Here is a 15973-nt window from a genome sequence, read left to right as displayed (position 1 = left end):
AGTAACCCAGTAACTGCCAGCATTTACCAGCTAGCAAAGTTAGACTACAAATTTGACCAGCTTGGTCTGTTTTGGCAGCTGGCAACTTGTTATACCAAGCTGGATTTTTCCACATGACAAGGCCCTGAAAAAAGGGGTTTGTATATTACAACTGGCAGACTTAAAGTAATAGGCTACATCTTATCTACATCTTAATGATAATTTTACATACACTTGCCTTTAGAGTGAGAACACAGGAGGAACAGGTGTGACAGGCCCCCCCAAATAAGTAGTTTGCCCTAGCGTACTACAACTGGTTCCAGCAATAAAGCTGGCAATGCATTTCTAACTTACAATTACATATAACAAGGCTCGTCCATTTCCATCTTGCTACTCTGATACTGATACTGTACTGTAGTCATGCTGTTAATGTATGTTTTGTTTACTCAACAAGCTTCACTCTTTCAACACTGAAAGCATGGATACTTCACCTGGATACTACAAACTTAAAGCTAAAAACTCTAAATAAAAAATTTATAAAAACTGGCCCTGATGCTAAACCGGAAATAAAAACTGGCCCTGATGCTCATATTGAAGCTCCTTTCAACACACTGACTGCTGCTTTACTTCACAGAATGCAATTGTAGATAAGTAATGACTCATAATCACACTATCCGGTGTCAAGAGAGGATGGGTTCCCTTTTGAGTCTGGTTTTTCTCAAGGTTTCTTCCACATGCCATCTTAAGGAGTCTTTCCTTGCCACTGTCACCTCTGCCTTCCTCATTATGCATCTAAATATAAATCTGTATCTATATTTCTGTAAAGCCGCTTTGTGACAATGTCCATTGTTAAAAGCACTATGTAAATAAAATTTAATAGAATTAAAAGATTTATGCTAGTGCAGAATATCTGTTTTATGATTTCCCTTTTAAATTTAATTATTACTACATGCTGTTACAGTAAACTGTGATGATTCTTACTACAGTATGAAGCTACTAGAAAGTCCTAGCAGTGAAGTGCCACAAATCTAGTATTTAAATATTTTAAGCCATTAAAGGAATGGGAACAACAGCAAATCTTTCCACAGGCAAGGAATCTTTTTTAACTTTGCACAGACTCAATGACTTAGTTGAGCTAGTTTGCATATAACTGATGAACCAAAACATTGTGACCACTCACAAACAAAGCAAATCTTGTAACAATGGCACATGTCAAGGTCTGAGATATATTCGATGGCAAACGAACAGTTGCGTCTTGTAGTTGATGTGCTGGATGCAGGAGAAACACTAACGAACTGGTGACAGGGTGTTGGGTACCCAAGGTTCATCGATGTGCAAGGGCAACAGAGGCTATCCCATCTGACTCAAACCAACAGAAGAGCTATCCTGGCACAAGTCACAAAAAATTTCAGTGATGGTTACAGGAGGAATGTGACACAACACACAGTGCATCAAGCCGTGCTGTGTATGAGGCTGCGTAGCAGAGTGCCCACTCTCGAAAGTGCCTACAATGGGCAAGCAAGCATCGGAACTGGACCTTGGAGCAATGGAAGAAGGTAGCCTGGTCCAATGAGTCCCATTTTATTTCATATCATGTGGACAGCCAGGTACATGTGCGCCATTTACCTAGGAAAGTGAGGGTACCAGGATGCACTGTAGGAAGAAAGACAAGCCAGTGGAGGGAGTGTGATGCTCTGGGTAATGTTCTGCTAGGAAACCCTGGGTTCAAGCATTCATGTGGACATCAATTTGGCACATGCCACACGGCAATATTATTCCCTGCTGGCAGTGACCTGCCACACTGCACACATTGTTCGGGAATGGTTTGAGGAACATGACAAGGAGTTCATGGTGTTGCCCTGGCCTCCACATTCCCCAGCTCTCAATCTAATCGTGCATCCGTGGGATGTGCGGGAAAAACAAGACTTGTGGCAATCTGCAATAGCTCTACCTCTCAACTTACAGGACTTAAAGGATCCACTGCTAACGTCTTGGTGCCAGATATGATAGGGCACCTTCAGAGGCTGTGTAGAATACATACCTTGATGGGTTAGAGGACCAAAGGCATATTAGGCAGGTGGTCATAAGGTTTTTGTGCACCAGTGTATAATTAGGCTACAGTGAATTGCATTTTCCTAATTTTCTTTATTATAAAGTTATACTTTTGTAGTTAATGCATTCTGAGCACATAAACACAACTTGAAGTCAACACAGTGCTGCAAGATATAACATAGCTGCCCACAACCAGTGTCCCTGGTTCAATACTGAGATCAGGACACTGTCTTTATGGGGTTTCACATTTTTCCCTGTGTCTGTGTGGATTTATGCATGTAGGTGGATTGGCTACACTAATGAGTGTGTGAATATGTGTGTGCATGGTGCCCTGCGACTGGTGTCCTATTCAGGTTATATTCCTGTCTCCTGCACAGTGATCCTTGCATAAACAAGGATCCACCACAAGGATCCCAACAAGGTGCCCACTGAGGTTGAGCTAAAAGGATCAGATGACTGACCAGGTTAAGCTACCTAATAAAAAGGCAAAAGGTGAGAAAGCACAACAGGTCGTACACAAGAAATCAGTTCACAATAACACGTCTCAGGACTTACGAGTATGTAAGCAAAGTATAAGACTTCACGTTGACCAAAGAGTCCATATGTTTTTTTATGGTGAGTAGAGAGGAAAATGGAATAACAGCCGAAGATGCAGTTCAAAACTCAGGCAAGGGTGCCCTCTGGTGGTCTGGGGGGGGGTTGACTAAGCTGGATGTTGCAACGGTGCTTGCTACAATTACATGTGCTATACTGCTGAGATCGTGGTACATATTGTTTGACTCCCGCACATGATTCACAGACTGTGTACGCTGGCTAATGCAGCAACAAATAAAAGTGCACTGAGTCATTACTAAATCATTACTAAGATTCATGTCACTTTGTCACAGAACTTCGTGTGTCCTTGGGTGCAATTAATCCACAGGAGTATGATCTTCCAGTCATGCATGTGCAATTTAATGTGCAAGGAAATATTTCTGTCACTGATGTCAAACACCTCTATGGTGCAACGCTGAAAAAAACAGCTAAACAAGATGATGTAGCATGTAGTGTTTCAACAACCTCTTTTCAGTATTTGTACAGTGATTCTATGAAAGGTAAATGCAAAGCCTGTGATGCTGAATGGAATTCTACAGAAAATGCTGAAATGGAGGTTAAACATGTCCAAAACATTTGGGTACACAATTTCCTGATCAACTTGCAGATGACCTCACAGACATCTTCAACATTTCCCTGAACCAAGCAGCTGTCCCTGTGTGCTTCAAGACGACCACCATCATCCCTGTGCCGAAGAAATCATCTGTGTCCTGCCTGAATGACTACCGGCCAGTTGCACTCACACCTATCATCATGAAGTGCTTTAAGCGACTAGTCATGAAACACATAAAGAGCAGTCTTCCCACCACACTGGACCCATTTCAGTAAACCTACCATCCCAACCGCTCAGCAGAGGGTGCCAAATCTGCTACCATCCACCTTTCTCTGACCCATCTGCAGAAAAAGGACATCTACGCAAGGATGCTGTTCATAGACTTCACTTCAGCATTCAACACAATCATCCACAACAACTGATAACAAAGCTGAACCTTCTGGGTCTGACCACCTCCCTCTACAACTGAATCCTGGACTATCTCACTGGGAGACCCCAGTCTGTCAAGATCGGCAACTCCACATCCAGCACCACCACACTGTACACCGGTGCCCCCCAGGGCTGTGTGTTCAGTCCACTGCTGTTCACACTACTGACTCATGACTCTGCTGCAAATTTCAGTTCATCACATCATCAATTTTGCTGATGACACTTCAGTCATGGGCCTCATCAGCGACAATGATGAGTCAGAGTACAGATAGGAGATGAACCAGCTCGCAGAATGATGCAGAGACAACAATCTATCTCTTAATGTTGATAAGAATAAAGAGATGACTGTCGACTTCAGGAGGACCCAAGTGGACCACTCACCACTGCACATCAATGGAACAACTGTGGAGACAGTCAAAAGCTCCAAGTTTCTTGGTGTGCACATGATGGAGGATCTCTCCTGGACTCTCAACCCCACCTACCTAGCCAAGAAGGCCCAGCAGCACCTCCACTTCCTGAAGAGAGCCAAACTCCAATCCTCACCTCCTTCTACAGAGGGATGATAGAGCGCGTCCTGACCAGCTGTCTCACAGTGTGGTACGGGAACGGCACAGTCTCCGACCGCAAGACCCTACAGCGGATTGTGAGAACAGCTGAAAAGACCATCAGAGTCTCTCTGCCCACCATCAACACCTCATTCAACAACCGCAAAGCCACCAGTACTGCAGATGACCCATCTCAATCCTCTCATGGACTCTTCACCCTCCTGCCATCTGGCAGAAGGTACAAGAGCATCCGTGCCACCACCAGCAGACTCCGCAATAGTGTCTTCCCTGAGGCAATCAGTTTACTCAACACCTTGCTGCCTCCCAAGGCTCACTTGGGCTAGTCAAATACCTAACCCAGTATGACTCAGTACCACTGCACACCACACTTTACAAAACTGCATCAGACACTTTTATATATGGAACTCGTTTTGCTGCTACATTACACAATAGTTTACAGTTTACAGACCATGCTCTGTGTATATATTGTTCTGTGTAATTATTGTCCTGTGTAATTATTGTCCTGTTCTGTCCTGTATATATTGTCCTGTATATATTGTCTTGCACGCATCTTACAGTGTTGTGTATTTGCACTTTATGTAGTCTTGCGTACTGTTCTGTGTTGCACCATGGTGCTGAATAAAAGACATTTCGTTTCAATGAATACAAGCTACAATAGAGGAATGACAATAAAAACTCACTTGACTTCACTTCTTAAACCCATACCAGGCACTCCCATTTTCTGACTACATGTCATTAAAGAATTGCTTGCTATGGTGAGACAGCTTGGAATTCCCACATGGTTTTGTTCTTTTCCACTGCTGATTTGCAATGGTCAGTACTGAAACAGTACATAAACAAGAGCAGAGAGTTGTTGATGTTGTTGCTAAACAAGCTTTATGGAAAATTGGCAGTGTTCTTCTGCATAATTCACTGAATGTTTTAAACTAGTTGTTAAAGTTTGAAAGTAATTGTATTGTCAAGTCAACAAGGAATGACACATAAGTAGCATAACATGATTTGATTGCACTGCTATTAAGTTTTTAAAATGTATCCTTGACTGGAAGGTGGTTGTGAGATCAAGGGCTTGCTGAAGCACCCCACTGATTCTGGCATTTGAATTCTCAACCTTTGGATTATTAAGTGCCTGAAACAGTACAGAGATGGGGGTATAGCTCAGTGGTAGAGCATTTGACTGCAGATCAAGAGGTCCCTGGTTCAAACCCAGGTGCCCCCTGTCTGACCTAATTTAAGGTACTCTTAAGTAATTTGGGGAATCTTGAGTAATGTCCTTAGTAACCTTATCTACTAAAGTACTACTTTAGGGGTACTGTATCATGGCTCTGACCCTACCTTCCTAAGACTATGTGTAGAAAAATATTCATACACATGTACATACAGAAGAACTTCTATACAGGCCAATTGGACAGAAGAAAAAAACAAACACATGCACCCTAAATTTGAAGTTTGGTTGTGTGTGGGTTTTGGTGCCTTATAGACTGGCAGGGAATACCACCTCATGCACAATGTTCCCAGGCTAGTCTCCAGATCCACTGCAATCCTGACCCAGTTAAAGTGGTTACTGAAGTCAGTAAGCAACTAATTAATTAAGCATTTTCAAACACGTGTGTAAAGGCCATGCATAGTTTATGCCATGGAGCTTCCAAAAAGTCACGTAAAAATCATGTAATCACGTAGTTAAGATAATTTTGAGATTAAGCTATTAGAAATAGCAGCAGTGTCAGTGTGAGTGTGTGTGTGTGTGTGTGTGTGTGTGTGTGTGTGTGTTGTTATCGGGTTGCCAGATTGTTATCAAATAATGAATTTGTTGCAAATTCATTATACACTGAATAAATACATAATTAGACTACTTTGGTTACTGCTATGCACGAGACCGGTCTAATATTACTATTTAAAAACAGAACCTGACTACAACTCGACTCATCTGTGTGGACTTTTACTTTCGGGGGAAGTGACGTCACTCCCACGCGGCCTCTTTCCGCACGAGCTCGGTGCTGCACGGGTAGTAGGGAAGTCGACCAAATTGAATAGCATTAGTTCTCTCTCGGATTGTGTGCATATTTATTTTTCTGGAGTCAGACATCATGCCCATGTACCAGGTAAAGCCCACGAGCCAGGGTGACATAAAGATTGATTTGCCAACGTGCATGTACAAGTTACCGAATATCCACGCGCAGCCCGGAAGCAGCTGCGCCGAATATGCGCTACAGGTAAATCCGTTTATCACGGATCTGTCACTGCTTTCGGAGAGCTGTTCCATGTGTTTTCATGTTAATATGGCAAGCGTTCTGTCGGTGAAGCCACCTGACTTTGGATACACTGCAAACTGGAATCTATGTGCTAGCTTGCAAATGCGCTTTTGCTTAATAGAGCCGGCTGATGCAACTGACGTTAGTTAAGGGCAATTTGTGTATTCGAGGTGTTCATCTCTGCGCACCTTCTGCGCAGCTTTCTTGATTCACACTGTACATGGTAATCTGAATTAAAAAAAAAAAAAATCTGTGTTTTAGGCTCGTGAATCTGTGTTAGGTACATAAACAAGGTTCTGGCATACCACAGGGACACCAAATAAATAAAAACATTGCTGTGTCAAGACAAAGTATTCAAAAGTGTTCAGTATTATCAAGTATTATAGAGTATTCATCAACAATGCAAAATTGACTTGTTTTGTATCATTTATTGTTCCTATTTCATGATTTCATTTCTTTGTTTTTCATTTTCTTTCATGCCGTATGTGGTTGTAATCTTGATCTGTTATAGTTTTGATTTTAGTTTCTTTTTGAGTTTACTTAAGTAAAAGAATATACAAAGACTGGAATGAATGTGAAGAATTCTGTTGTAGAACTGTTGAGTTGTAGAACTGCCCCTTAAACATCTGTCAAAATTTTCATCTTGTTTCTCATTGGTGGTGTATATTTTTTGTCACTTTTTCAGAATGGGGAGGTGGATCCTGCCCTTAAAGCTCTGGAGGCTCGCCAGGACGAGATCATGCGCAAGCTCTATGAGCTGAAAGCAGCAGTGGATGGCCTGGCGAAGACAGTCACTACTCCAGATGCTGACATGGATGTTACAACTCTGACACAGACCACTACAGTGTCTGCCTTCACGGGCACGGCTGATCTGGACGCTCTTCTCGGAAAGGTGACCAAGCCCTCTGAAATTTACCTTCTTGTTCCATTTGTTAATATATTTGTTTGCTTGTTTACCAAGTAGAATGGAAAGTTGGAATGGAGCTAAAAGTAGCTCCACCTGTCCTGTTTCAACAACACAAACCTGAAAAAGCAACAACCTCAAGGCTGGCTAGATGCTATGAAGCTGTCCATTTTTGTGTTTTAGGACCCAGGTGCTCTGAGGGACATAGTAATCAATGCCAACCCGGCCAGTCCACCGCTCTCCCTGCTGGTGCTGCACGGGCTTCTGTGCCAGAGGTACCGTGTGCTCTCCTCTGTGCATGTGCACTCATCCGTCTCCAGTGTGCCTCCTCAGCTGCTCTCATGCTTAGGGCCACGCCATACTGAGAGCTATACCCGCCAATGCTTCCAGCTGGGTTTTACACTCATATGGAAAGACGGTAAGAGAAAGAGTGAGGATGAAATTAAAATGTACAAGGTAGTTTTGTTTCTGGAATGCAAGTTTCATTTGGCAGCAGTACAATTCTTAGTGATATTAATCTGGTTCAACCTGTCCTGGAAGTCTTTGTTTAATGCTGAGAAGTATGGCTATTGACATAAAGAAGTTTAGCATCTGAAGGCTGAGAAGTTTTCTCCTGTCTCAGTACTCTAAAACATAAAAGAGGTTATAATGAGGTCTAAACATGAAAAATGTATATTTAATGTGTTTTAATTCTTGTTCCTGCGAAATTGCAAGAACCGCAAACATTTCTATATTAAAAAGAAAATAGTGAAAACGACTTACTTCATTTTTCTGTGCTGTCTTCCTAAAAGCACCTGAACAGAGTGAAGTGTTTACTAGTTCCTCACCTGATCATCATTTATGATGAACACTTGAATGCAGCATTTTAAAAATCCTGATAAATACAGGAAAAAAAAAAACAATAGCTTACCTGTTCATCATTCTTCAATGTTATGATGTAGTGTTTATGTATGTGATCCCTGTTTCCATCCAGTGCCAAAAGTGCAGATGAAGTTCAGCACGCAGAGTATGTGCCCCATTGAGGGCGAGGCCAACGTGGCACGCTTCCTCTTTCGGCTGCTGGGCGCCGAGCCGAAGGACCCGATTGTTGCCACACAGTTGGACAGCTGGGTGGATACGGCCTTCTTCCAGCTGGCAGAGGGGGGCAGTAAGGAGCGTGCGACTGTGCTGCGTTCACTCAACAGCGCTCTGGGCCGCTCGATATGGCTGCTGGGCCAAGAGCCCTCGCTGGCCGACATCGTGTGCGCGTGCTGCATCCTTCGAGACGGCCAGGCCTTGTCCACTCCTGCCAACGTGCAGCGCTGGCTCCAGGCATGCAGAAACCTCGAGCACTTCCACTGCATCGCCCCTTTGCTGCAGTGAGTGAGTCTCCCAGAATGGGTTAAGATAAAGATAAAGACGAGACATATATACAAAGTGTAAGTAAAATGAAATAGAAGAAATGTCATATTATTTTACACAGAATTTCAGATAAGCTAAAGGGGCCTCGGTGATAGTGATAGAGCTCAGATCTGCCCAGTTATTACCTTTACCTATAACTCACCTCAGGGCAGGTGGGCCTCAGATGAAAGCCTGTCCATACACAGTTCTCTATGAATATTTAGGTATTCTGATCATTATAATGTTAAACTATCTATAACTGAATCCAGACCACTGTCATATTCACAGTGCTCATAGAGCAAAGAACTGGCGTTTAAAATAGTGGATTCTGGGTATGAATGCTGTCTCCCTCCACATTGTGCCTAACATGATACTGTAGTGTGTGTACTGTGTTAATGCTGAATATTACTTGTGTTGATGAGCAGTTCAGATGTGAAGCAGAGGACCTACTGGAAGTGTATGAGACATATGACAGATACTTTGTAACGTCTTTTTCTTAAAGCCTATTAAAAATTTTCACATTGGGTCAAACTTTGTATGCAGTCTTGTTTGTCTGCTAATGAATGTGCAGTTTTCATACAGAAAGCTTGCAACATGTGTGATGAGCCAGTAGATGGCACAGTAATTCTTCTGGCTCTGATGCCCATATAATTTCCCATGCTTATATCTTCAATATCTTCAGAAGTGTTGAGGTCCCCGAAGTATCACAGCTCTAAGATCGTCATTAAATGGTAGAGTGAACATCACACTGAACGCTCTTTATGATGTCCTTAGGGAACTGGAGCTAGACTTGCTACTGGTGTTTGTTGAAGCATACATGTTTTGTTCATGGACATCTAATTTGATTAACTTTTTCCTTCATGTGAAATTAACTAGGGGAAAATTAGAGCCATATTACTTCCATTTCATTTTGAAACCACATTTACAAATAGAAAAAAAGCAGAATGCCATACATTCACTATAGAGTGCCTTCTAGAATTATTGACATTCTTCATAAAAATGAGCAAATATGATTGCATGAAATAAACATTATACAATAATTCAAAATTTCTAAATAACATGCTTATTAGAACTACCTTTTAATACAAGTATTTTCTCTCAAATATGGGCCAATTTATTGATATGCCTAAGGGATATTTGAAATAAATGCTAGACAAACTGCCTCAAGACCCAGGAACAATCCTAATATCCTGTTATCTGGGGTATAAATATAAGGTTGCACACATGTAAAATTTGATGATTTTTGACACAAATCAGATAATGGATATTAAAATACATAAGCACATATAAATACAATAAAAACAATTAGACAATTAAAAAAAAAAAAGTTTAATGACTGAAACAATTAGAAATTTGCCAGGAATTTATCCCAGGACTAAAGTATCTCTCTACACAGTGAGTAGAATGTGAAGGAGGGAAAAAAGAATACAGTTTTAGATTATAGTTTTAGAATTGCAATTTAGCTGATTATTGTAATTGTCATGTTTTAAAATAAACTGTTAAATGCCACTTTCATTGCAACATGCAACTTCGAAGCGCTGCAAGCAAGAAGCCCTTCCTGAGAGCATCTGACAAAGTCTGAACATCACCAAGTGTCATTAGAACTGCAATTGGCATTGCATGTGGACCTGTTGTGGGATTTAAAAAAAACAACATTTTGTCAGGCTGCCATCAACGTGTTTGGTGAAAAAAAGGGGACTGCATACAAGGAAAGGCTCCTGATACCCACTGTAAAATATAGTGGAGGATGTTTTGTGGCTGGTTGTGACTGATCATGAATTCTGCTAAGTTCCATTCTAAAACCTGGTTTCCTCTGCCAGGAGTTTCAGACTTGGCCATAGATAGAACTTTCAATAAAATGAGTCAAACATACTTCCAATTCAACACAGCACTGGTTAAAGAAACACAAAATCAGTGTTTTCCATTGGCCATCTCAGTCTCCAGATTTGAACCTTGTTGAAAACCTGTGTTCTGAATTGAAGAAGGAAGTCCACAAGCACAAACCCAAGAATATCACCTAGGTTAAATGTTCTGCATGGAGGAGTGGACCAAGATCCTGCTCAAACATTGTTAGATATTATAGGAAGAGACTCTGTCTCGCCAAGGTGGGATCACAAAATATGAATTTTAAGGGTGCCAATAATTTTAAAAAACATTATTTTGTAGAAAATAAAATTGCAGTAATGAAAACAGGCTTTTTTATGTTTGAAGGAAGAACATTTTTAAAGAAAACTAAATAATGTTCATGTATGTTTTGAGCTCAAAATATCACTTGTTATTCTTATTATAGATTAATTTCTGCTAATTTTCATGAAGGTTGTCGATACTTCTAGATGGCACTGTACATACTGACAGTATTAAGTGAGCAAATGATTCTTACATAAGCTATACATTATGCCATATAAATTAAAATATGTGAATCACTATAAAAATATGTCTGAACAAACCAAGATTTTAAAAAAGGGCTGTTTATTGAAAGAATGGCCTTGAGATGGTAAGTATTATGAGTTTAAATATATTTTCTTTTAAATAGTTGCATGCAAAAAAACTAATATGGTCTTGTTTTGTTTAAAATTGGATAGAGTTTAAATGATCATTAGACTGAAAAAACAGTCAATCCAATTTGGCAGTGCTGGTCTTTACCCGCTCAAAACCACTGGAAAAGATAATCACCCATTCGTGAACATATTGCTGAGCATAATTTAGAAAACGTCAGCCCCCTTAAACTCCCAGTTTATTATTCAGTATGCACTATGAATTATTCAGTAAGCAGAGTAAAACTAAAAGCAAAGGTATGTAGTTAGGAGAGTGAGGAATGTAAGTATGCATTCAGTAGAAGGTCCTGCAAATCTGGTCCCTTTTTTTTTTTTCAGTTGTCACGTTTGCTTTGTCAAACACCTTTTACCTTTCACCCAATGTCAAGTAGATTAACATCAGAAATTTACTTTGTCATTTATTTGCCAGTAGAAATGTATTTTAGTTTTATTTTCAGAGTTCAAATACTTGATAGTCAGAATGACTGAGTCCTTTTCAGGAAGGTACAAAAAAAAACATAACTAACCTTTTTTTGAAGAATTTGAAGTTTAATTAATTCGTAGCGTCCTTGAGATACAGGATGTCTTTTACATCAGCTTATTATTAAAATTCTGAAAAAGGAACACAAAAACCCATTTCTTCCTGTAAGAGTGGGCCTGCCTATTATTTTAACAACATAATATTCTGATCAGTGAATAGAAAAACTACAGTATCTCAGTCAGAATAGGCATTTCATAAGTCCATTATAATACCCTAATATTTTAGAGTACACACAGTGAGAACAGAATGGACAATTTGTACAGCCAATGCTTTTCTAGAGCCACATTTCAACAAACATGAAGTGCTTCATTTAATAAATGTCTCTCAAAATAACAGCGTATAAAGGGCTTAGCACTGACCTTTGGGTCCAGCGTGCTAAGCGATGCAGTATCTTATCTCTCTACCTTGTAAAATACTAATTGGTGTTAACTTGATATTTCAAGTGATTTGTTTCACACCCGCCTCTGTTTTGCCACCACAGCTGGAAGCTCTGCAACATGTTCTACTTTCACTTGCACACCATTAATTAACAGTCAAGAAGACATGGAAATATTTTGAGAGGAAATTGCACCATTTTTCAAACATTTGGTGGTTATTGGTGTTTTAATAAACTCTATTTATAAAATTATTATTATTGTTATTATTGTTATTGTTGTTATTATTATTAGTAGTAGTATTAATTGAAGAAATATAATCCTACTAAAATCCTGCATAGCTCTGAAATGCCCTTTAAATTCCATTTACAATGGATGTGATGTGCAGATCATATATGTGATCATAGATCATATAAAATAATCAGAAAACCCATAAAATTTCATCCAAGCAAATAAAGGAATGAATAGTTTAAAAATTGCCAAACAAAACTTAACTCCAATCTCTCATTGCCCCTTAAGCCATTCTCTAAAATGGAGCACAGAGCCAAAGGTAAAATGTCTGACAACCACTTGTTCATCTTCATCAGTGTTTTCCTTTCTAAATCCCCAGTCAGTGAGTGTGTGTGGAGTGAAAGCTGCCTGAGTGTTGCACTGCTCTCCCAGTCACACATCCTCCATTGATCCGCTGAGCTAAACACAACCTCCGCAACAACCAGCATGCAGAGGCTCAGCTGGAGACACGGTGTACATTTAACATCCGCCAGTCTCAGAATAAATGCAGCGCTGTCAATTCTTGAAATGCGTCATACCTCAATCATAAAATCAGCCATCAGACATGATGTCTTTCCTCAATTTCACTCTTCAATCTTAAATATAAGAACTGTGAAGTGAGGAGTGGTTGATAAGTGATGTTTGAGGAACAATGGCTGAGCCAGCCTAGACCTTTAAGGAGAGTTATCTAAGACTGACTCACCTAGCTACAGTTGATTGCACACATTTGCATCCCCCATGATTTTCTGAATGGGAAAAGGATAATTGCTTTTATTTCTACAAATCTGCAAGATATCTCAACCATATATGCTTATTTTACCTGTCAATAACACAGTAGAGAAAGATAGCAATTTAAAATTTCTAACAACATAAGGGCTTGTTTATGCTCAAACAGATAGTCACTCAACCACACACAAGATACGAAAAGATTTCTGGAAAGAGGAGGTAGCATATCTGGTGCATTAGGTAGAGAGGAGGTAGCATATCTAGTGCATTACTCCACTCTGTTTGGGAGTTTGTATAGTTTCACACATCAGTAAGACTAATTTTATCCATATACCATTGTCTGACATCCCTCTGGAGTTTTTGGTGATATAACCCCTTCTCCTTTTAATTAGCTTTTAAGCATGACAAGTCATAAACTCACAATAAAACAATAAAACAATAAAACAGCAATCTTTCAGCTCTTGCAGTGTATGTGAAAGGTTATAGCATGCAAACAAAGAATGAATTGTACAAAATCCCATAATGTAGCAATTCCCATGCCCTATTGAAAGTTATAGCGAATGCTTAATTATTCAAAGCTGTATATTCATAGTGTTAGTTTAAACTTGTGGATAATGTGGATGCATCCTGAAACAATTTTTGCCATCTTGGTCTCCAGACCTGATTTGAAGAAGGCTGTGTTATAACATCTGGCAGAGTTATAATAGATATGTCAAGATGAATGGGCCAGGGAGTTAGAATGGAGATATTACAACTAATATTACATCCGAAACCTACTCGGGGGTTACAAACGAGATTGGAGGCAGTTATAAAGACAAATGGATGGCCATACAAGTAATTATAGAATACTCATATATCACATCCAGACCATTTTTGTTACTTCTGATGATAAACGGACATCTGTAAAATATACAACAATGTGTTGTTGCAATAAATTGAATTGTGTCTTCTTCATTTTGCCTTAAGTGTACTGAAATTTTGTACTTGACTGTATGTCTAAAGCTGTACAGTATTACACCTGATAGTCTTCTGCTATTAAACTATATACAGTCCATCTATGTTCACAGGTTAATGAATACCTGAATGCATCATATGAGTTCTGGCTAACGAATGATCCCTTTAGTTCAGTATTGCTGTGTCGGGGTGAAGAGAGAGGCAAACAAACACCAGGTTTGCGCTGTAGTGTTGCTCATCGGGTTGATTAGTAAAATAATCCACCTCTAAATAAAGCTTCACTCCCAGGAGAGAGGAAGTGAGTGGCTTCTCTGTGAGCCAAGCAAAAACAGTCTAATAGACTGATTCATTAGCTTGATACAGGCTTGTATTCAGTAAACAAAGGAATATCAATGCTTCCAATTGAGGATCGGTTTAATTGCTCTCAGAAGATCAGCTTCAGGGCATCAGATCTCTCAGAGAGATGTAGCCTACTCAGTCAAATGTAGTCACACAGCAATTTTTTTATTATTATAATCAATTCAGCTATAATTCACTGTTGATATCCACCATGGATTTATGGGGAGTTTGTTATGTGAGTGTGCTATACTGTATGTTCATTTGTTCATGAAATGTGTCATCATTATTAAAATTAGAATCACATAATCCCATGTAGCCTACAACTGTAAGCAATAGGTTATGTAACTTGGACCACTTTTGGCCAAATCTACTAGAACTCTTTTACTGAAGAGGGTCTTCTCTAGTATTCTGTGTTTAAAAAAATATATTCAATTAAAAATAAAACATGTTGAGAGCTATTTAACTGTCAGATGTCCTACCTGTGATCAGGTAAAAATGGGCCAGTGACAAGCCCATTGTTGTTTCCCACACATTCTTTACTTCAGTTTTAGCTCAAAATGGTGTAACAAGAAATGCTGTACAAAAGATGTGAACAATATAGAGATGGATTCTGTCACAAGTAACAGTTCAATAATTAAATGTATAGGCTATTGTATAGAAATAACTTTACACACAGTAACAGTAATTACATTAAAGTACTGTTGAAATGCTATTAATGCTGTTAGATTGAAGGAAAAAAAGCTTTTTTTTTTTGGTTGTGTTTCTGTTAGTTATTTCAGATTAACATCTTCACAAGTATGTGAGTTAATGTGTGTGTGTGTGTGTGTGTGTGTGTGTGTGTGTGTATGTGTGTGTGTGAGAGAGAGAGAGAGAGAGAGAGAGAATGAATATGAAGAATATTTTCTTCGCATATACTTTTTGCTTAACTTGTGAGATGATTGTTCATTACACTGACAGATTTTTATATACTGTATGAATAGATATAGATATTTATATATGAATAAACAAGACCTCTAGTTTAAGGCATTTCCTGGGGAAATAAGAATGCTTAGATTTGTGAATATAATTTTTTTTGAGTGCTGTTGTCTGAACTGGTATTTGAGTAAGCAACCTAATCACTGAATTTGAGTCAACATTTAAATTTACTGCCATGCAATGAGATGCTGATACAGGGATTTTTTAAAAATTTTAAAATGAAAACTAATGAAGCACTTGAGGTCATGAAGAATTTTTATATTAAAACATACACATACACATATGTATATAAATATATATATATATATATATATATATATATATATATATATATATATATATATATACTGTTTAGGGTGTGTTGAAAATGTTGAACAAAAATAAACATCACCACTCACCAACCAGCATGCTATCAACAGCAATAGCAGGGAATACCTATCTAGTTATGATTTAATATGCATTGGAGGCATGTCAGAATGTCTCTTCTCTTCTTTTGAGAAACAATTACCTGCTCCAGGCCTAGGCATGTGTACGGATGTGTAAAATCAATGTTT

At 39.2% G+C, this 15973-nt stretch overlaps 1 protein-coding gene and 1 non-coding gene across 3 annotated transcripts; both read left to right on the top strand.

Moving 5' to 3' along the window:
* The first annotated feature begins 5317 nt into the window (after positions 1-5317).
* trnac-gca (transfer RNA cysteine (anticodon GCA)) lies at positions 5318-5389 on the top strand. Its single transcript has one exon. It is a non-coding gene; the product is annotated as a tRNA-Cys (tRNA).
* A 730-nt stretch (positions 5390-6119) lies between these two features.
* aimp2 (aminoacyl tRNA synthetase complex interacting multifunctional protein 2) lies at positions 6120-9237 on the top strand. Of its 2 annotated transcripts, none has more exons than XM_026916003.3 (4): positions 6120-6272; positions 7108-7314; positions 7510-7744; positions 8300-9237. In XM_026916003.3, exons 1-4 carry the CDS (start codon positions 6258-6260, stop codon positions 8686-8688), a joined length of 846 nt encoding a protein of 281 aa, XP_026771804.1. In that variant the 5' UTR covers positions 6120-6257; the 3' UTR covers positions 8689-9237. The 2 variants fall into 2 exon arrangements, with proteins under 2 accessions (XP_026771804.1, XP_026771803.1); XM_026916002.3 differs by having other exon boundaries at positions 6126-6383.
* Positions 9238-15973: the final 6736 nt, after the last annotated feature.

The sequence above is a fragment of the Pangasianodon hypophthalmus genome, chromosome 13 (genome assembly GCF_027358585.1).
Source record: "Pangasianodon hypophthalmus isolate fPanHyp1 chromosome 13, fPanHyp1.pri, whole genome shotgun sequence".
In the NCBI taxonomy this organism is placed as follows: domain Eukaryota; kingdom Metazoa; phylum Chordata; class Actinopteri; order Siluriformes; family Pangasiidae; genus Pangasianodon; species Pangasianodon hypophthalmus.
The sequence above is the reverse complement of the archived record's forward strand: the minus strand, read 5'-3'. Positions and strand labels throughout refer to the sequence as shown.

Coding starts and splice junctions, on each gene's coding strand:
- aimp2 (XM_026916002.3), top strand. CDS start 6,258: ATGCCCATGTACCAGGTAAAGCCCACGAGCCAGGGTGACATAAAGATT. Junction 6,384..7,107: donor GCGCCGAATATGCGCTACAG/GTAAATCCGTTT, acceptor TCACTTTTTCAG/AATGGGGAGGTGGATCCTGC. Junction 7,745..8,299: donor TACACTCATATGGAAAGACG/GTAAGAGAAAGA, acceptor GTTTCCATCCAG/TGCCAAAAGTGCAGATGAAG.